At 45.7% G+C, this 19,809-nt stretch overlaps 3 protein-coding genes across 3 annotated transcripts; 2 read left to right on the forward strand and 1 right to left on the reverse strand.

Moving 5' to 3' along the window:
* The first annotated feature begins 471 nt into the window (after positions 1 to 471).
* Positions 472 to 8,022, forward strand: LOC115389629 (F-box only protein 10-like). The gene is made up of 11 exons (XM_030093109.1): positions 472 to 735; positions 1,019 to 1,619; positions 2,708 to 3,535; positions 3,713 to 3,862; positions 4,149 to 4,285; positions 5,082 to 5,152; positions 5,231 to 5,383; positions 5,481 to 5,831; positions 5,925 to 6,235; positions 6,656 to 6,840; positions 7,034 to 8,022. Exons 2-11 carry the CDS (start codon positions 1,035 to 1,037, stop codon positions 7,212 to 7,214), a joined length of 2,952 nt encoding a protein of 983 aa, XP_029948969.1. The 5' UTR covers positions 472 to 735; positions 1,019 to 1,034; the 3' UTR covers positions 7,215 to 8,022.
* Positions 8,011 to 13,423, reverse strand: LOC115389631 (DNA-directed RNA polymerase I subunit RPA49-like). Its single transcript, XM_030093111.1, has 13 exons — positions 13,407 to 13,423; positions 11,718 to 11,783; positions 11,346 to 11,449; positions 11,178 to 11,254; positions 11,006 to 11,091; positions 10,657 to 10,712; positions 10,397 to 10,541; positions 10,035 to 10,145; positions 9,816 to 9,912; positions 9,611 to 9,741; positions 9,421 to 9,502; positions 8,385 to 8,516; positions 8,011 to 8,201 (listed from the first exon to the last, which is right to left on the reverse strand). The coding sequence occupies exons 2-13, from the start codon at positions 11,779 to 11,781 to the stop codon at positions 8,036 to 8,038; spliced, it is 1,251 nt and encodes a 416-aa protein (XP_029948971.1). The 5' UTR covers positions 11,782 to 11,783; positions 13,407 to 13,423; the 3' UTR covers positions 8,011 to 8,035.
* Positions 13,393 to 19,009, forward strand: LOC115389630 (zinc finger and BTB domain-containing protein 5-like). The gene is made up of 4 exons (XM_030093110.1): positions 13,393 to 13,851; positions 14,873 to 15,086; positions 15,183 to 16,034; positions 16,337 to 19,009. Exons 2-4 carry the CDS (start codon positions 14,877 to 14,879, stop codon positions 17,558 to 17,560), a joined length of 2,286 nt encoding a protein of 761 aa, XP_029948970.1. The 5' UTR covers positions 13,393 to 13,851; positions 14,873 to 14,876; the 3' UTR covers positions 17,561 to 19,009.
* The last annotated feature ends 800 nt before the right edge of the window (positions 19,010 to 19,809 follow it).

A 19,809-nucleotide genomic window follows, 5' to 3' on the forward strand; every position in this document is an offset into this window, starting at 1 on the left:
TCTTCAAGGACAGAGTATGAAGAACCCCAAAAAAGTAAAACATTGTCACTTTGGACATGTGAACGCCCCTATCTGTGATTGTGACCACTTCTATGTAATAAAATATCTGTGTGTAAAAGCATTGCACATAGTTTACCATTTCTAAGGCTTAAAAGGGATGGACTATCCTTTTTTTCTATTTCCAGCTAAAATAGTTTTAATTTGTGAAACAAATCTTTTCTATGTTTGTTTGTTTTTGTAATTTGATTGGAGCATTCATGGGCTCAGTGATCATAATAACTGGATGTTTCTGTTGTTTTCACATTGAATTGGTCTCAAAATAAATACTTTCTTTAAAATAATGAATTACATTGTCTGTGTTTCAAATGACTGGTTAAATTAATGTACTTTTCTGGCTGTGGGAAAAGAAAAAGTGGAGATAATTCAGTGAAAGGCCCGTTCCCTGCTCTCCTGTGAGTCATGAGGATAAAACGCGGTGTAAATAGTTCCCCTGCTCCCTGGAGATCGTGTCCGTGAGCGCAGGAAGAAAGTGAACGCCTACTTTTGGGAAGCGGAAGATGGAGATGTGCGTGCGTGTTCGCTCGGCGCCTCTTCCGTCGTTTGGACCGCGGCACCATGGCTCGCCGTGAGCCCCCGGACGCTGAGCGGACCCGGGTCTCTGCGGCGGACGTGCACGGCGGCCGACATGTGTTGATTCGTCCAAGTATGGAGAACTGCTGAGAAGACAAAAGGGAGGTAGGCTGCTCGGCTCGGGAGGATGCTGCCGGGGCTAGCGCTGGCTAGCTCCTCCAACCAACCAAACTTCCAGTCCTGTGAACCGCAGCCCTCCGTGCGGGTCTGGGTTGTGTTTTCAGTTCGGAGTGCTCGGCAGCGTGGTGTTTCTGCCGCAGCGCCGCGCGCGACTGCCTGTTTGTTCACGAGCGCAGACAGTAGCCTCTCCGGCTGCTGCTGCTGCTGTTGCTGTGTGGTGGTTGTTGTTGTTGTTGTGTCAGGGCTTTCCTGGTGTGACTGTTTCCAGGTGCGTCTCTGCTGCCATGGAGGTGGGCAGCCTCCCCGTGGAGCTGTGGAGGGTGATCCTGGCCTACCTGCCTCTGGCGGACCTGGGCCGCTGCTGCCAGGTGTGCCGCGCCTGGAGGGAGCTCGTCCTGTCCCTGGACAACACCCGCTGGAGGCAGCTGTGCCTGGGCTGCCCCGAGTGCAGGCACCCCAACTGGCCCAGCCGGCCCCACCTGGAGCCCCCCTCCTGGAGGGAGGCCCTGAAGCAGCACGCCCTCGCCTCCCGGACCTGGACCCAGAACGGACCGGAGCTGCAGTCCTCGGCCTGCCTCCTCTTTTTCAGAAGGCGGAAGGTCCGCAGGGTTTGGCACGTGGGCCCCGGGTATGAGTTTGACACCCTCCGAGGGGCGCTCGGAGTGGTGGGGGCGTATGACCGCGTGGTTCTCCATCCGGGGGTGTATGAGGAGCAGGCCGAGGTGGTGCTGAAGGTGCCGGTGGAGCTGGTGGGGCTGGGCCGGCTGGGCGAGGTGGCCCTCCTGGTGTGTGTGGAGCAGCAGTGTCCCACCGCCAGACTCTGTAACCTGGTGTTCATGCCACCCTGGTTCTCCACTGTTGTCTACAAGGTGAGGAAACATCCAACCCATCATCTGTAGTGTCAACTTTATGCTATCGATGGTGAATGTTACAAACCTATAATCTAAACTAAAAGCCTGCAGCTTGGACATGAGATTATACTTTTCTTTCCCTATAGCGCAGAAAAGCCATAATCTTTATGTCTTACAATGTGAAATCCAACTTTCAACCATGCCATTAGGCAAAACATGCATTAGAGTTTGGGGGCAGAATGTGGTTCAAGTCCTGCGAGGACAGGCTCGAGAGCCCCTGATCTAGGTCAGCACCGGACCAAGGGCATGGTACACTGCGAACGAGTTTCCAGGGATGTTCCTGACAAGCACACAGTCGCTAGTCAACTTGGTGTGAATGACCTTGGAAAGCACAGCGACCAGAGTGAATCCAGACAGACGCTTCCACAAAGGCCCCGGCCCTGAAGCAATCCCACGGCTTTTCTCCGGCTCTAAACAACCACGCTGCATCAGTCTGGCTGCAGAGTGAAACGTCTCACTTCGGATGCTTCGGTTTGGCGTGTTTTCAACAAAGTCTGCTATTTGTTGCAGTTTGAACTCATTTTCTGGCCAAAACTAAAAGAGACAAGTTTGTTTGCTTCCTTCAGGCTGGAGGTCAAGAAGCTTCAGTGACACAAGTATTAATTATTAGAAATATGTTTTATCTCAAAATTGTTGGATTTTGTGTGTATTTTAGAGCTTTTTATGATTCATACTTCATTGCTGTTGTGACTTGATTTAGACCTTGGTTTTTAAAATTTGTCCTACCTCATCTGTAAGCATGTTGGGAAGACAAATTATTATTTTTTTTTTTGCAGGATTAAAATGAAACACATCATGAGAAGGCCTTTTTCATGACAGTCTAAGCTGAACTGACGTTCTTTTATTAGCTGGCGAACAATCCAACGCTTGGTGAATTCTTGTGTGAACCTTGTGGTATTTTAGAGTAAAGTTCTATCTTTCCTTTTAACTGAAGCAGCTCCCTCGTGAATTATTCTCTTCTGTATCTTCACATATCTTTATATCTTTAATAGCATGTCTAATTAATTTTTTCCTCAACCACCTCCTCTCTCTCTGCTCTTCTCCAGACATCATGGGGCCACGTGCAACTAGACAACTGCAACTTCGAGGGCGCTCAGCTGCAGATCCGGGGGCCGGGGACGTGCCAGGCCCGGTTCTGCTCCTTCTCACAGGGCAGCTCGGCCCACTTGATGGGTGTTGTCCTCAGTTTGTTGGACAGCTGCGACTTCTCGGGAAGCGACACAGCCTCGGTGACTGTGGAAGGCCCCCCGGTGTCGGAGAGGAACTGGGCTTGTAAACACTTGGCCGCTTTGACCAGGACGTTCCCGTCGTGTGTCGTGGCTGGCTCCACCAGCTCCCCCAAAAGCCCGCAGGCAGGCTCTGCTGGTGGGCCTCAGCCTCCTGCCGCTCATGCTAAAAACGAGCCGGTGAACATCGAGGACTGGAGGAGGAGGGCCGGGGTGGACACGGTGTGTCAGGGCACAGTGATCGAAGATGGCTGGAGCGACGGTGAGCGCAGCGAGGGCGAGGAGGAGCACCGAGATGGAGCAGAGAGCAACGACACCAAAAATCAATTTATTCAGAATTACAAAATCCCCTGTGACCATCACGGTCTGTCACATTTGCTCAAACCCCAGCCAGATGGCTCTCCGCCACTCGCCTCATCCCCTGATCCCCCATCTGTGACCCCTGCACCCCTCACCCTTCAGCAGGAATTAGACAGGGACCCAGAGGCTCAAATGTTGGCAGCATCCACTCTTGGCTGCATCCTCCGACGCTGCCTCTTCAGGGACGGAAAGGGCGGCGTGCACTTGTCTAATTATGGACAAGCTCGACTGGAGGAAAATGTGTTCCGCGGGCTGAATTACGCCGTTCGCTGCATCCAGAACTCCACAGTAAATAAAGTTCTTCTAACTTTGTTTGAGAAGAGAATCCATCATGTTTCGATTTCCAGAGTTTCTACTTTACCATTTGGGCTTTGTGTCAGCCTAAACCAGTGGCTCAGATCATTAGTAATTAATCAGCGGTTTTGTCTTCGCACCGTCACCTGAGCTCCCTCTTTCCTTCCTCAGATAGTGATGCTGAGAAACGAGGTGTGCGAGTGCCGCGCGTCAGGTGTGTTCCTGCGCCTCTCTGCTCAGGGCCTCATCGCAGAAAACAACATCCACTCAAACGGAGAGGCGGGACTGGACATACGGAAAGGGGCCAACCCCACCATCGTGGTAATTACTGCCGCTAACACCTCCAGCGCCTGGCGTAATAATCCTGACACGAAGTCCAGTTACAGCTTCAGGTTTCAGCTGCATCTCATTGCCTTTTATCATTTATATCACCAATATCTATCTGGATGTGCTGCATCGTTATCATATGAAAAACTTTGAAAGTTACTATAATCTTGCTTTTTCTTTGAAACACACATAGAATCTGTATACATGCAACCAAAGTCAAGTGGTTTCAGTGTCGTCTTTGCTACAATGACTTTTGCTCTCTGTTTTGTATAATTCACAGTGTAATAAGATACACAGTGGTTTGCGTTCTGGGGTGGTTGTTCTTGGAAATGGAAAAGGTTCCATTCGGAGCAACCAGATCTATAACAACAAAGAAGCGGGCGTGTATATCCTCTTCAGTGGAAATCCTGTGGTGAGGTAGGTCGCTCTCCAGCGCCTTCTTTTCCCGTCATGTTTTAAAGATAATTTGAAGTCTTAACATAGTTTTTTTTTTTTTTTTAAAAAAGGTTTGCTAAAGCCACTGGCTCAAACAACAAATTGAAATTGCAGTTCTTTTCTTCGCAGCAGATATTTTAACTTGTATTAGTATTTTTAAATCTTTTATCATGTTGTTTTTAACCTTAGGAGATTTTCGTGACAGTTAAGTGTTCTACATATTAAATGCATTATTAAAACTCAAAATTATTGAGTCATTTATCCCTGTGCATCCTACTGACTTTGCCAGTGAAAATAAGTGTATCTTTGCAGTAGAATTCTGTTGCCCAATTTTTTTTTTTTCTTACATTTTTTCGATGTGTTTGGAGGTACCTGCACTAGTCATACAAAAAGCTCATTCCACCATTTTTGTCAAGTTTCTTTGCAAGGTTTAAAATCTTCAGTGTATAAGTGAAGTGTGACATTGAATGGTTTAATAAATCTGTCCAGACAACTTTATAAGTACCAAGAGTGCTGCAGTGCAGAGAAATACTGTTGTTGCTGGGGATAACGGAGCATTTTGCATTTAATGTGTGGTGCAAAGTGTTGCATAACGTTGGACGATGCGGGGCTGTGGGCGGAGGTGCTAACATAAACAATGCAGCCTGGTCCTGGAGGCTCTGCAAACACAAAATCAAAACTTGTTAGGAATTTTTTCATCTATTTTCCTTTTCTTTGTGCCAACTTCCATTAAGCGGGGGAGAATAGGCTACAGTTATGACTCGTCTTTCTGTCGTAGTGGGAATCACATCTTTCAAGGCCAGGCAGCGGGGATCGCCGTCAACGAGAACGGCAGAGGGATGATAACAGGTAAGTTCTTCCATCGGGTCTCATTTACTTCTTCATTTACTTTGTTCACGTGAAGTGAAAAGTGGATTTTGATGTCAGAGAACGTCATCAGAGAGAACCAGTGGGGCGGCGTGGACATTCGTAGAGGCGGCGACCCCGTCTTAAAGAACAACTACATCTGCTACGGTTACTCGGATGGCGTGGTGGTGGGAGAGAGAGGACGAGGACTGATCGAGGGAAACCACGTCTACTGTGTGTAATTCCTGATTATATCACAACGTGCAATAAATAAACATATACAGTGTATTTCCAAAAGCGACGCTACAGGAGTTTTCTCTGCTGTCTACAGGTAACAAAGGCTGCGGCGTCTGGGTCATGTCCTCCAGCCTCCCACAGCTCCTGTCGAACTTCATCATCCATAACGGCATGTACGGGCTGGCGGTGTTCTGCCGGAAGGACCCGGATAGCATGGACGCCAATCAGGGGAACTGGCCGGGGCAGGAGGGGATCGGCGGAGATGGAGGCAGCGGGGAGAGAAGGGAAGTCGATGTGGAAGGAAGAGACGGGCAGGAAAACTTTAATGAAGAAGGGGAATTGTTCGCTTGGGAGAGCGATCTGGAAAGCGAGGATGAGCGCCACTCCGCCCGTCGGTGCATCAGCGTGGCGCTGGTGGAGGGGAACTGCGTGAGCTACAACGGAGGTACTAAACCAATCTGACACGTGAAATGCAAAACGTCAGTCCCTCTTCATCACTGATCCTGCAATCCTGTTTTGTTTTGTTTTTTCTCTACAGCAGTTGGTCTGTATGTCAAGAGCAGCGAGGCCCTGAATGTTTTCGCCAACCTCATAAACAACAACCGTGGTCCCGGCGTGGCCGTGCTGCAGAGCAGTCAGCTGACCCGACTCGTTACCAACTGCATCCGAGAAAACGGCCGGGGTGGCGTTACCGTGGAGAAGGACTGCAGAGTGGAGCTGCGCGGCAATGGTATCTATGAGAACAGCGGCCACGGTGTCAGCTTCAGCAGCGGAGGACAGATTGTGGAGAACGACGTGGTTGGAAACTGTGGATGTGGGATCCAGATCTCTGGAAGCGCCGATATCAAGGTCAGATTTAGAGGGAGATTGTGTTTTCACAGTTGTGGTGGTTGAAGCTCACCCTGGTGGCATTGCTACCTTGGTGTGGTGTATTTGTGAAAGTGTGAATTCTTCCAACCACACGCTGCCGCGCACCCAAAAATCATGCAAATGAAATGTGCTGCAGCTTGAGTGAAGTATAAACCAGAAAGCTTTAAATGAGCAGAACATAGAATGTGGCTATAAAATTTGTTAATTTAATTAAAGTGCTGCTCAGATGATGGATGAAGGAAAAACTCTGAGAACTCTCAATCAAGTGCTGCAAGAAAAGAATAATCTCAATCTTTTCTCTTAGTGGATGCATCACCTTTTTTTGCATTTCTTTTTTTAAATTAGGCTGAACTACAGCAACTGTAGTTGCCTTTAAAGTGTTTGATTTTCTTTGTCTAGGTAATGCGCAATCGTGTCCAGCCAGCTCAGGGCTGCGGCATCGCCCTGCTGGGGCCGGTGAAAGGCGTCGTCCATGACAACGTCTTATATCAGGGTCACCCTGAAAACAGAAAATCCCTGCTGCACATGGATCCTGCCAATGAAAGCTGCGTGTTGCGCAACAACAATATTCTGAGGCATAACAGGTAACTAGGCAACTGACACCTCACATTTTCACTTTCTGCACTCTTTTCTTCCGCCGTCCACACTGCAGCGATTATGTGGGGGAGTGACAGAGTGTGCAGTCTACAGCAACCTTTCACTCAGATCCACACGAAGCGAGTCGAGAAGATGACTGAACGTCTGAGACGCGGATCTTTTTCTTTTCTTATTCTATAGCTCTACATCCGTTCCACCCTGGGTTTTGGAAAGCCCCCCTCCTCGCCCACAGGGCCCCGCTTCTGCTGGCCTCAACTCATCCCAGTACCCGTCCCGACTTGGCATCTCCATGACGACGCGGATCAGCGCGACCGTCGAAAGCGGCTGCCACAACGGCAGCAAGTTCTGCTCCATCCTGTGAAATACGAGCAAGACAATCTTACCAAGAGGTCTTTTCATCGAGAGGATCTTTTAATAAAAAGGTCCGTCCGGCTGGAGTGAAGCTTTATAAGAAGCAGAAACACTAAAGTGGCCATCTGCCACACCGTGACACACTTGTAAAAAAACAACGTGGACCAATGAAGTGAAACCCAAGTACACTGTTGTCATTCTACATTTAAATCCATTTGAGCACAAAATCTTTACCTTTGTTTGGTTGATTAGCTCCTGAGACTTGCTGGTTAGGACGTGCACATTTCTAAATCCTAGCGGGGGTCCAAAGAAAGCTTCAGATATGCCAGCTAAATATGGTGCAGAGTAAAGCTGCGCCTGGTCTGATTTCTTCGATGATTGTAGCTAGGAAAACGGTGTTCATGATGTATATGCAAGAAAAAAAAAGTAAAACAAAGCCAAACTGAAGCTCCTGCCTCTTGAATAGAGCTGCTGTTTCCAGGTGAGTTTTGTGTTCTTGTACAACTTCATGCTTAGAAATTGATTGAAAAAGTTTCCTCCGGTTATCATGTTCCGCAGTGATACACAACCACACACACTCGCCTGGAAACAGCCTGTCAGAAGGATAAAGATTCTTAGTGTGCAATATGTGATGTCTACAAATGTGCCTATACGTTTCAACCGTCTCAGCTAGATGTTCTGCCATCTAGATTTTGTTTACAGCTCATTAGTTTGCTTTTTTTTGTAAGCATTAAGCAATGATGTCCCGTACAACTTAAAGTTAACCACTTTATTTGTCTATAAAACAAAACAATAAACAGGTCTTGTTTTCTGACTGACTTCTTTTGCTCCTCAGTGCATCTTCTTGCGTTTCCGTCTCTCAGTGAACTGTTCGTATTTGACTAGAGGCAGAACAAGCGTGGCCTGCTTGCGGTCATCTCGCAGGGTAGCGTCTTCGTCTTTGGCCCGGGGAGGTTTAATTAGAGTCAGTCCCATTGCTTTGGCAACTTCAGTAATCCTATCATGAAAACAAATGGATCAGTTAAAGTGGCAGACGTCAGCTGTCCTACATTATAAACAGGAACTTCCATTTTCACAATAATCAGTTCTATTAAAAAAACATTTTAAAATATGGCAAGAGTACTGATGACAATGACACCTCTGACTTCCAAACAGAAAAAACTTTGCTCTTGCTTCTTACCTGGCCTCAGTAATTCCCAGATCACGGTGAAGTAACGTCAGATCGGCAGTCATGTGACCCATATGCAGCAGCAGAGCCAAGCAGTAAGCGGCGAGCTTGGCTCGCATTGATGACGACACGATGTTCTGGACCCTAAGGTGAAAACACGAGGTGCAAAGTGACATCTGTAGCTATTTAAGACTTAAAGAGTCAATGTCTGGTTTCATCCCCACAGTCCGAAAACATGCATTTCTCTGTCAAGTCACATTCAGGCGTGATCAGATGTCTCCATCGCCTGTGAGCGACTGCCGGCCTGCTGAGGCTGTGTGTCCAATACAGAATATTGATGCTTTTACTACTGCTGCTGCTAAAGGTTACATTTATTTTATCTCCCTTGATAAAACTCTATGAATTTGATTTTTTTGGGAGAGCTAAACTCATTTTTCAAAGCACTGTTTTGGCAAAACTTTATAATAGGTTTTACATTTGTGTTACTGGCACTCCAAACAAAACAAAAAAATTTTTTAACACAAAATAGTTTCTAGATTTCAGAACAAATAAACTGGATGTGCATAAATTCACAATGCACAGTAATGTGCTTCTGATTCATTATTTGTGCTGAATGTAGATTTCACTTTGCCAAGTACTTTTCAATTTTCTCTGACAGTAAACATTGGTGTTGACGGAATCATGGCACCACTCTCTGCAACTTACAACACAAATAAGTCAGTCTGTAAGCTGAGAAAGAAGACTCATTTTCCTACTTTTTAATTTTTTTAATGCGTGTAGCTTATTAAACAGAAGTGAAAAACATTGTAGCTGTGCAAGAGAAATATCCTGACTACACAGGACTACCATACTGTATGAGATAGCGCCATTTTTTCAGGTTGATCTGAAATGTAGCAGGCCAAGTATGTCGATTCAAATAAGTTACAATTCTTTTTGATTGCAGCAAAATCAAATTGCTGACATTTCGCTGTGGTCACAAACAAATGGTGACCCAGTCTCCTCAAACGAACTGATTTCAGCAAATCAACCAAAGATGACAGCTTCATACCTGCCATTGTTGAAAGTCTCCACGGTGAAATTTCTCATCAGCTTGTTCTGAATGATGCGAGGGCAGTTGTCCTCCTGTCCAACTGCGTACACACACACACACACACACAAACACAAGCTGTTATTTGCCTGAATGAGGACAGCAAGTTTGTCCCCAGCAAATACGAGAGAGCAGAACAATAGTTATTCACATTTTCTGGTGACGCTCTTCTGCCTGGATAGTTTGAGCAGCAGAGAAAGGTAGAAGGCGCAGCGAGCCGTTTTCTCTCTCAATTCACCCGCAGTCGGCATGTTATCCAAATGCTTCAGGACAGACAGGCACCTGTGGTAAATACAAATAAAGATTAAGATGCTTATCTGATCATCTGAGACAGAGCGAGTCGTATGTCGGTTTACCTTCCATCACTTCTCATCGTCTGCAGCTCCTCTGGGGTGAGTGCTGCCAACTTGGAACCAGCCTGCTCCAAAGCATCGAACTCCACTGGACTCAGGACTGTTGGTTTGGATTCAAGGCGAAAAAACCTGAACAAGTTCTAGTACATCTTTACAAACAAAGCTAGAAGAGCTGGACACACACATGACCACACACTCTGCTGTGGAGCGAGTAAAAGATACGCTGATCGAACGGGTAGACGTTCTCTCGGGCGTCAGCGTTGGCGTCGCAGGGAGGAAGGTGAATAGACAGGTCGTTCTGAGACTCGGTCTCAGCCACCTCCTGTTGGAGAGCTGAGGAGAGAGAAGGCAGATAAATGCTTAAGGTAGGCCGAGCAAAGCAGTTAGCCAAACACTGATGTATTTATACTTGTGTATAGTTTGTGAACTCTTAATTCAGAAATCAGGACAAGTTCTCATCCTTCACTGACAGAGAAATCTGATATCTGATCAACTACTGCAACTAGTCAAAAGTATTTATTTAGAAAAATATATATTTTAGGAGTATTCTGACTTCTGTGGTGCAAACAGTCTGTGTGGTCTACCTTCCAGGCCCTTCTTGTCGATCACAGAGTTGGCAGCTTTGGTCACTGCATGGTGCAGCGTGTCGCTGCCCACCTGATTCAGCCTGCGGGAGCTCAGTGCTCTCTTCTGCTTAGTGGTGCCAAAGGCTTCGATCAATGAGTCAACCTGAAGAGAGAAAAAAAAATTGTTAATGAAAATTTGTTTCTCTTGCTTAATCACATTCTTTTTTTTTTTTCTTTTTTTTCTAATTCCAAGGAAAAAAACATGGCAATCATCATACCTTGTCTCTGTAGGACTGAGGAGCATCCTGGGATTTAGCACTCTCTGTTGTCTCTCCTGGTGACAAAGCAACACAGAAACAGAAGATAAGCAAGACACAATCTCAAAACAGGCAAAAGCTATGAGTTAGTCTGTTGAAAGAGTTAGTAGTTGTCAGGCTAATTCATTGCATAGGCTTTCTCTCAGTACCTGTGACTCTAAATTAGGTGTGTATGTGTTTCTCGGTGTTGACTCTGTGATCGTCATCCAGATTATCCTGGACATATATGATACCTTCGAAGCTATGATTGGATCTGGCCTGCTGAACTGGATTCATTTAGAGCGGTGATTTTTTTTTTTTTTGTCGTTACCTGGTATTACAGGTTGCATGTTGAACAGCTGTGCACTGTGGACTTCCATTTGCATGGTCTCTTTATTCAACACCCCAACATAATATCTGAAAAGACACCAAACAGCACACTGAATAATCGCCATCTCAATTATCACAGTGTCATGAAGTCGCAATATGCTTTATACACCTACTTGCACAGACTGTTGCATTTCAATGACCCCACTCCAAAATTATGTCCAACATAAGACAGCCTGTCTGACTCAGCCACCTAAACACAGGATAAGAAAATAACAGTCATTAAAACAGTGAGAGAATCATTAATGTGCTGTAAAGGCACAGCAGAGTGCGATCATCTTCACCAGGATCCGTCTGCTCTTTTTTCGGGGGTTGTTCTCGTCCGTATTCTTGTACATTGTGAAATCCAGTTTGTCTTCATTTTTGACGTTTCCATTTGAGAAGCGAACTGTTTGACAGGGGTAAATCATATTAAGATTATAAGACACATATCAACATGATCATAACAGCCACAAAAACTGGCTCTACTACTCTGAGACCCAAGATTTTCATTGTTTTTAGCCTTGCACGTGAGAGATGCAGAGTGCTGTCAACAATAAACGCCATGACCACGTGTGCAGACGAGACACGCGCACAGCAAAATACGCCCAAATATTAACCGCCAAGGTTACCATAATCTGTGCGCTTTACAAATACAAGTAATTCGAAATAATTACCTATAACAGCTTGATCAGACTCTCTTTCCTCTTCACAGCACACTAACGAGCAGGAGGCGGCCATGACTGCAGAGGTTAGAGACAAGAGCGTTCACTCCCGAGCACTTCCGTCTTGACAAGAGAGCCGACCTTTGGTTTAACTGGAACTTTATATTTATTCACGTGTTGACTGTTCATGTGAGGATTGTCAACCCTGTGTCATATATCCACAAATATCCACAGCCTTCATATTTTAAAAATATAAATAACTAAACGCCTTTGATATTTAACATGTTGACTGTATATATCTTGAGAATGATTCTTCTTTGAATGATTCTTCTTTGAAAATCAGGTCTTTGGAAAAAAAAAAATCTGAGTGACGCCTAGTGTTGAAACTGTTAATTACATGCTTTAACTAACAGTCCAACCTTTTTCAACCTTTCATGCACACTCAGTGAGTCCAACGCCTGCTTTTTCAGACAACAAAACGTGAAAATAAGATCAATTAAATATTCTGTTACAACCACGTTTTTTTCCTTGGTGTTCAATCAGAAAGACAATGGGTAATGTAAACCGAGTAGATACTCCAAACATGGCAAAAATGTTCTCATTGCTGACACTTTTTTGTTATTTATGGTTTTACTATTTTTTACTGTTGCTACATCATCATGTATTTTATTAGGATTATATTGTTGTATATATTGCATAATAAAATTGCTCCTGAAATACCAATCTTTTAGTAACCCTTGGAGTTTTGATTTTTTTTTTCTCTTTCCTGGTGCCATTTTTTTTCTTTTCTATCAGACCTCATGTTTTAATTTTGTGTTGCCTAAGACCAATAAAGGTAAAAATTAGTCTCCCATTTTAATCAGGGATTAAAAATTATTCTCATGAGTTCACACAGTGAAGTAAAATAACAAAATGCATCAACGTTTTAGGAGGGGGCGGTCCACAAATTCTTTAAACAAATTCAATAGTTTAGTTGTTCTCAAGTATGGAAATACGAAATACGGTGTAAAGCAGCGATATTAATAAAGACAATTGCAGCACTTCACTATGTCTTATAAAAACAGCAAATAATACTTGCTTGAACTGTAAGTGTTGCCTTGAACTATGTTATAATGTTGGATATTGTCAGCTATATTTCATTCAAATAAATAAATAAATAAATAAATAAATAAATAAATAAATAAATTTTGAGTTACATTCATATACCGCCAGAGGGAGCTCGTGCACCACTGATTGATACACAGTTCCACAAGATTAGGGATTATTCAGGTTGATCAAAATTGGGTGGCTGGTTCGAAACCTGCGGCGGTCAACATTGACCTTGGCTTCTATTCTTGATCAAACCTATTTTCAACACATGCTCAGAAGTTCTTTTTGTGATGTAATGATTTGTTTTGGATAAAATGGTTTGCTGAATGAAATACTTTTGATGATTTATGGCTGGACACTGTTAATTATTCAGTCTGTGACGCTTCTTTCTTTTGTTTAGGAATGTGTTATTACATTGTTCACAGTGTGGATGTGTTTTAGTCTCTAACTGTGGAGTAGAATTACTGAGCGGTGGAAGAAACCGGAGATGAACTCCTCTTTCATCCGACGGGTTGAGGTCGTCTGCTCCCCTGAGCACACAGCGCCACCCTGTGAGTCTGCTCGGTAAACCCGTCTGAGAGGAGGAAAAAAAAACTGTGGAAATAACAATACCCGCGTGTCGTACATCCAATAATAATCGACGATAATAGATGGTCGCGTTTCGTCCGGATCGCCGCGGTTGGATGTGGCCGATATCGAGCGGTGAGGCCGCCTGACGCGACGCGTCCACCTTTGTGAGAGCGGAGCCAGTCCACCGTGACACCGCGGACATCTCTGGACCCCACACCGGGCTGCTTCAACCGGGGCACAGTGTCCGGGGGAGGACCGCAGGCATGTCAGCTCCGCAGAGCCACATTTGAGGGGACGTCCTGTTGGGGAGGAAGCGGTGTTTGGACGGAGACTAACGGGCCCATCCATCCCGGAGGGGGGACCGTATGCCGCGGCACTAGCTAACCGACAATCTGCTGCTGGTCCGCGGCCAGCTAACTTTAGCTCGCTCTGTTTCAGCCGGAGCTCCGCTTTATCCTTCGACTCCAGCATTTCCTAAGCTGTTAAGGTAATGTCAGACACCAACGACACGCTTATCTCACCGTAATAATCAGTGTGTTATTTTATTATAGTCCTCGTTAGAATTTTAGATGAGTTAACTGTTCAGCCACCAGTCATTAGCTAGCTGTCCCCTCGCTGCTGGTAGGAAAGGCTCACTTCTCTTTTCAGGCATAACTACGTGATCCGTGGCTCCATGCTGAAAACTATTGCTGTGGACAGATAAAGAAACAAGGCAGCATGGTTACAAAAGGAAGCTCTTTTTAGTGCAGGCGCAGTTGAGGGACGTGCGTGTTTGTGCGTGTGTCCAGATATCAAGGCTTGCTTCTTTACTTTACTGTTCATGTGGCAAGTAAAAGATACAAACTTTAAAGTATTGGCCTGTTGGAAGAATTATTTTTTAATCAACTTGCAAAATGCGAAATAACAGCTGATGTATCCAGTCTTTTCCTCATTAGTACATTAATTTAAATCCACTCTTACGGTTTTGATCACATTGCAATAAAGCTTTATCTAATCTAAGTTTAAGCCCATTACTGTAGCGTTTTAGCAAAAGCATCATGATTTTGCTGATCCTTTCTAAACAAGAACATTGTCCCTGTATGTGGAATGTTGAACGAATCCACATGCATGTCAGTCACTTCACACATGGGTTATCTATGTGATAGGTTGAGATCGTTTTATTCTCTCAAAGCACCTTGGAAATTTACTTTGTCTTCAAGGTGCCTTGTTGAGTTTATTCATGGTTATTTTACTTTATATCAAGTTTTTTGCCCTCTGTAATACAGTGATCAATAGATGGTACAATCATGCTTGGAAGAACACTAATTTACACAACCTTTTCCAAACACCTTTTATATCACATTGAAATCGTTTTCCTCTGTGTGCTCTCATGCATTCTGCTATTTTACATCTACAATATTACACCATGAAAATTTATTCCCCACAGAATGTCCTTGTTTTGATTTCACTTTTCAGTTGTTCACACTAATTTTTTTTCTTTTTTTATGCTTTCTATGTCTGTCTTGCAGGACCATGGATTTCCCAGGCCACTTTGAGCAGATTTTCCAGCAGCTCAACTATCAGCGGATCCACGGTCAGCTGTGTGATTGTGTCATCGTGGTGGGGAGCCGACATTTTAAGGCCCACCGGTCGGTGCTGGCAGCCTGCAGTACCCACTTTAGAGCCTTGTTTACAGTGGCAGAGGGTGATGCAAGCATGAACATGATCCAGCTGGACAGTGAGGTCGGTGACTGGACAGGAAATGTGTTTAGTAAAACAACATTTCTAATGTTTGTAGTAGCTGTGGCAGAAAAATCTCATAAAATGTTTGTGCTACAGGTGGTGACAGCTGAAGCCTTTGCTGCTCTGGTGGACATGATGTACACGTCGACGCTGATGCTCGGCGAGAGCAACGTCATGGATATCCTCCTCGCCGCTTCGCACCTGCACCTCAACAACGTAGTCAAGGCCTGCAAACACTATCTGACCACGCGCACGTTGCCGATGTCGCCCTCGTCGGACAGACCCGCCCACCTCCATCCTCAGCAGGAGCAGCAGAGGCACAGACAGCAGCAGCAGCAGCAGCAGATGCCAGATTTAGCAGTGAACCCAGCTTTGGCGGCCAGTGCCAATCTCGCAGCAAACACTGCAACATCAAAACTTCAACGCTCCTTCCTGCTGCAGCAGCTGGGGCTCAGTCTGGTGAGCTCTGCTTTAGGTGGGATGGAAGAGGACGGGGTGGGAAATGTGAGCGGTAGAGCGGTCGAGCAGCGAGCCTCCTTCCCGATCCGACGCTTCCACAAGCGTAAGCCCTCTCTTGCCCTGGGACTCTCCGAGGACAGGCCGAGACAGCGGCCGCGCCCCTCCGGTCCTAACCTGGGCCTGTTAGGAGACGGAGGGGTGAACGCAGAGCGAGAGGAGGGAGCGCTTCTCTCCCCAGACTCCCACAAGATGGGGGACGAATCCAAATTAGGCACGGCGCTGACGGCGTTGGTGGCCGTGTCCCAAGATGACCCTCAGATGCCCAGCCAGTCAGACAGTGGGCATTGCGAGGGGGAGAGCTTGGGGAGGATGGCAGGTGGGGTGAATAAGGAAGAGGACATGGATGAGCAACATGACCAGGACAACAGAGTTGGAGTGAAGATGAAGTCAGGGACAGAGGAAGAGGAAGCTGAAGAAGAGGAACGGAAGGTAAAGCTTCAGGATGCCGCTAGGTTTGCTCACTGTGAAATACCGAGGTTAATTCAGCTAATGCAACAGTTAGCCCTGCTAATAATTCAAGAACTGAGGCAACTCTCACTGGTACTTAGTGATATTTTGGGAAAATTGTTATGAAATTGAAAGCTGGATGCAAAATGTATTTTTTTTACTGTGCTCTATATAAATGTTAATAAGTTGAACTAATTGTCAGCATTATTTGATTGCATCGTGACCCTGAATGCACCAATAAATAAGTTCAAATTAACATTTTGTTTATGTTTTGCGTTCTTAAGGTGGTGGTTAAACGGGAGCCTCTGAGTTCTCCGGAGCCGGCAGATGAAGTCAGTGACGTAACGTCGCAGGCTGAAGGCAGCGACCCGGCTGAGCCCGGCTGCCAGGAGGAGGAGGAGAAGGTGGAGCTGAGCCCGGAGAGCAGCGACCGCAGCTTCACCTCTGAACCCCAGCCCAGCTCCGACCCTCTGCTGCAGCCGAGGGAGCAGCTCCTCCACAAGAACAGCATGGCAGGAGGAGGAGGAGGAGGTGGAGGAGGAGGAGGTGGCGGGGGAGTGGGAGGAGGAGGGGGCACGGGAGTCGGAGGAAGCTACGGGTGCAACAGCAGACTGGGCAGCAAGCCTGGTTTCAGCATTTCAAGCTTTCTCAGCCAGAAGGATTATGAAAACGGTGCGTCGGGCTTGGTCCCTGGAGAGGACGACCTTCCAAACACGACAACTGGAGACTCGGTAGCGCATCACTTCCTGCTGAGACAGGAGACCGTGGGTCCGTCTGGTTCTGCTTCTTCCAGTCTGCTGCAGACGAGTCCACTGAGTAGCGAGAGTAGAAACAGGTTTGGTGATAATCTCCAGACAGATTCTCTGTTTCTTCATCCGCTGCATGACGGATCAGGGAACTCCAGAGGGGGCGGAGGGAGTGTGGGTGGGGGACGCGGAGGGGTGGATCCCTTTGGTTTGGACTTTCCGCGTTCTAGCTTGGGGCTTCACTCAATGGGACGACCTTCAAGAGGACCGGGAGGACCGGCCGCCTCGGCTCTGGCTTATCCTGGTTACAGACGTATCGCTCCAAAAATGACTTCAGGCATGGGGGGAGAGGAAGGAGTGGGCGGAGTTCTCCAGGATGCTGCTTCTTCCTCGTCAAATCTGGCCAGTCCCTTGCTTCTCAACGAGAGCGGAGGTTACGAGATGAGCAGCGGCCGGCCCACCTCCCTCCCCCCACAGCTCACCCGGGCTTCAGCAGACGTTCTGTCCAAGTGCAAGAAGGCTCTGTCAGAGCACAACGTGCTGGTGGTCGAGGGGGCGCGAAAGTACGCCTGCAAGATCTGCTGCAAGACGTTCCTCACCCTCACCGACTGCAAGAAACACATCCGTGTCCACACGGGAGAGAAACCGTACGCGTGCCTGAAGTGTGGGAAACGCTTCAGTCAGTCTTCACACCTATACAAGCATTCCAAGACCACCTGTCTGCGCTGGCAGAACAGTAACATGTCCAACGCCCTGCTCTAGGAACACGAGGACCCGAGTGGGGGAACGCCTCGAATTCACTGGGAGCCAGTGAGGGACTGAAGTCTAATGATTCTCTGACAGTACAGCCAGATCATTTCACCTCCTCAGTAGCAAACTAGCCAGTCCTGATCACAGACCAAAGAGACGTATGACTATATCGATCTATTCAGGACAAGAATATACTGTAGACTTATTCAAAGTTACTGGAACTGTTAGTTCTGATACTGATTTTAAAAAAGGTACAATTATAGCTGCACATTCACTTCTATGTGTGATACAGTAGTCATTGTTTACTTCCATTTGTAAATATCGCTGAACATTACATTGAAACTGAATTGCAGCTCGTGAGCATTGGAGTTGAGAACCACGGCTTTAAAGGCTTTGTTTTCCATATGGCGAGACTGTCGAGCAGAACAAGCTTGAAAGTGACCGAAATATTTGAGGGTTTGGTCAGTCATTCAGACTGATCCCCTGAGGCGGCTGAGCAGCGTCAGCACTCAGAAACAGCAACATCAAGTGAGTAGTGTAAAGGTTTTGAATTGCACATCCGTAAAACATGTAGCAGCGTCTCACATCAGACTGTTTAGTAGTTATAGCTGGGTATTTTGCCTGTGCCTTGTTCAGAGCAGGGATCAGACATGTAGGTATGAAGAACCGACGGTCTTCTGCTCATAACACTGATACTGTACAGAAAACTATCTTGTCCAGCTGCCTGTAGCTCCGTTAAGGTTGTATGACAACAGATGATCTTATGTTGTATTGATGTTAAGAAATCGTCACATCATTTGAAATGATTCTTTAAGAGAAGGGAAAAAAAAGGAAAGTCCCACCAGTATCAGCTGATTGTGTTGATCCTGCATAGATCCAAGTCATGTGACATCTGTGTCAGCTGAAGCGTCTTTGGGCTACCATCAGCGTTGCCGAGCTCATTCTGTCCAGAATATTGGCGCTAAATCACTCATTATTGTAAAAATCGACGTTCGTATCATTTGTACAACAGTAAATGTCTCAAACTAGAATATGTAGAGTTCGTCACATCCAGGCAGCGGCTGACTAGTTTACCAACCCCCCACACAAACATGGTTGAAATGAGAGCTTGTACTGTTTTTACTAAATGAACGTAATCTGGGAGGAACAAGAGATCAACATGTTTTAAAATGCTTTAGGAATGTACATATTGCACATTTATGGATGGTTTGATATTTTCTCTCTCTAAGAAGAGGAAAGCATTGCCAGTAAGTTCCCCACTGTACGTATGAGTGCTTTATACACGTCTCTTTCTACACACGATGTTGTCTGTTACTTAAGCACTTCTACAAATCAAGTCTGTTTATATGACTAATATGTTTACTGGATTGTTGAACTTTGTGAAAATGTGTTGATAATACCTGAGTCGGCTAACTCAAATGTTTTTGTTTTGTCTGTTGCGTGACCGTTGCGTTGATGGAAGCCCGGAGTTAAGCTTCTTTTTTTTTTTTTTTTTCTAAAATAAAAGGAAATATTCAACATGGGGAGTTAAAGATAAATATGTGTAAAGGGCCTTTTATCAACTTTTTTTTTCTTGTTAATTTTGAGGCATTAAACCAGATTGTTATTAGTGTTTTACTATCGACATGTTTCTTAGTACGTTCTGTTTGCTGTAACTTTTAGATCCATTTCTTTTGAGATTCTTTGTAGGATTTAAACACAACAGAGCCGTGCTGTGAAGGAATCTAATGTTGTAGAGTGTATAAAAAAAAAATAATAATTAAAAAGTCTGATAATGCGGATCTTAACGTCAACCTGTCTGCCTTCCTATGGGATGTTGAAACATCAGCTTTGTTTTCGGTTCATGCGGTTGCCGTGTTGTCACGTTCTGTTTTTGTGAACAGGAAAAGAAAAGACGTTCACCTTCCTGTCCGTTTCGATACTTGCTGTGTTGTGATAGAGATGCTGTCAGTGAGTCATGGTCACCGCTTTCTTTACTAGTTGGCACCTTAATGTACTGTACAGTCCGCACACTGTTATCCTTCATCAACTTCCCGTCATTTTGACACGTTGATTGATAATCTTGACATTTTCTTGTAAAGACACATGGCCTTACGGGGAGTCCTACCTAAACATCAGCTCAACAAGTTACGTCACGGAGTTTAACCTGTCCACTGAAGGCAAGATCTCTAATGCGACTCCTGTTTCTCCGTTTCATACTCGGCTCCCAGTGCTTTCTCTTTTCAGAGAGAGATTGCTGTGATGTCTTTTTGAGAAATACG

This window comes from Salarias fasciatus, chromosome 6 (assembly GCF_902148845.1).
Source record: "Salarias fasciatus chromosome 6, fSalaFa1.1, whole genome shotgun sequence".
NCBI lineage: Eukaryota > Metazoa > Chordata > Actinopteri > Blenniiformes > Blenniidae > Salarias > Salarias fasciatus.

Coding starts and splice junctions, on each gene's coding strand:
- LOC115389629 (XM_030093109.1), top strand. CDS start 1,035: ATGGAGGTGGGCAGCCTCCCCGTGGAGCTGTGGAGGGTGATCCTGGCC. Junction 4,286..5,081: donor AGTGGAAATCCTGTGGTGAG/GTAGGTCGCTCT, acceptor TTTCTGTCGTAG/TGGGAATCACATCTTTCAAG. Junction 5,384..5,480: donor CGAGGGAAACCACGTCTACT/GTGTGTAATTCC, acceptor TGCTGTCTACAG/GTAACAAAGGCTGCGGCGTC.
- LOC115389631 (XM_030093111.1), bottom strand. CDS start 11,781: ATGGCCGCCTCCTGCTCGTTAGTGTGCTGTGAAGAGGAAAGAGAGTCT. Junction 10,713..11,005: donor CATGCAACCTGTAATACCAG/GTAACGACAAAA, acceptor CTTTGTCACCAG/GAGAGACAACAGAGAGTGCT. Junction 9,742..9,815: donor ACGATGAGAAGTGATGGAAG/GTAAACCGACAT, acceptor TATTTACCACAG/GTGCCTGTCTGTCCTGAAGC.
- LOC115389630 (XM_030093110.1), top strand. CDS start 14,877: ATGGATTTCCCAGGCCACTTTGAGCAGATTTTCCAGCAGCTCAACTAT. Junction 15,087..15,182: donor TGATCCAGCTGGACAGTGAG/GTCGGTGACTGG, acceptor TTTGTGCTACAG/GTGGTGACAGCTGAAGCCTT. Junction 16,035..16,336: donor CTGAAGAAGAGGAACGGAAG/GTAAAGCTTCAG, acceptor TGCGTTCTTAAG/GTGGTGGTTAAACGGGAGCC.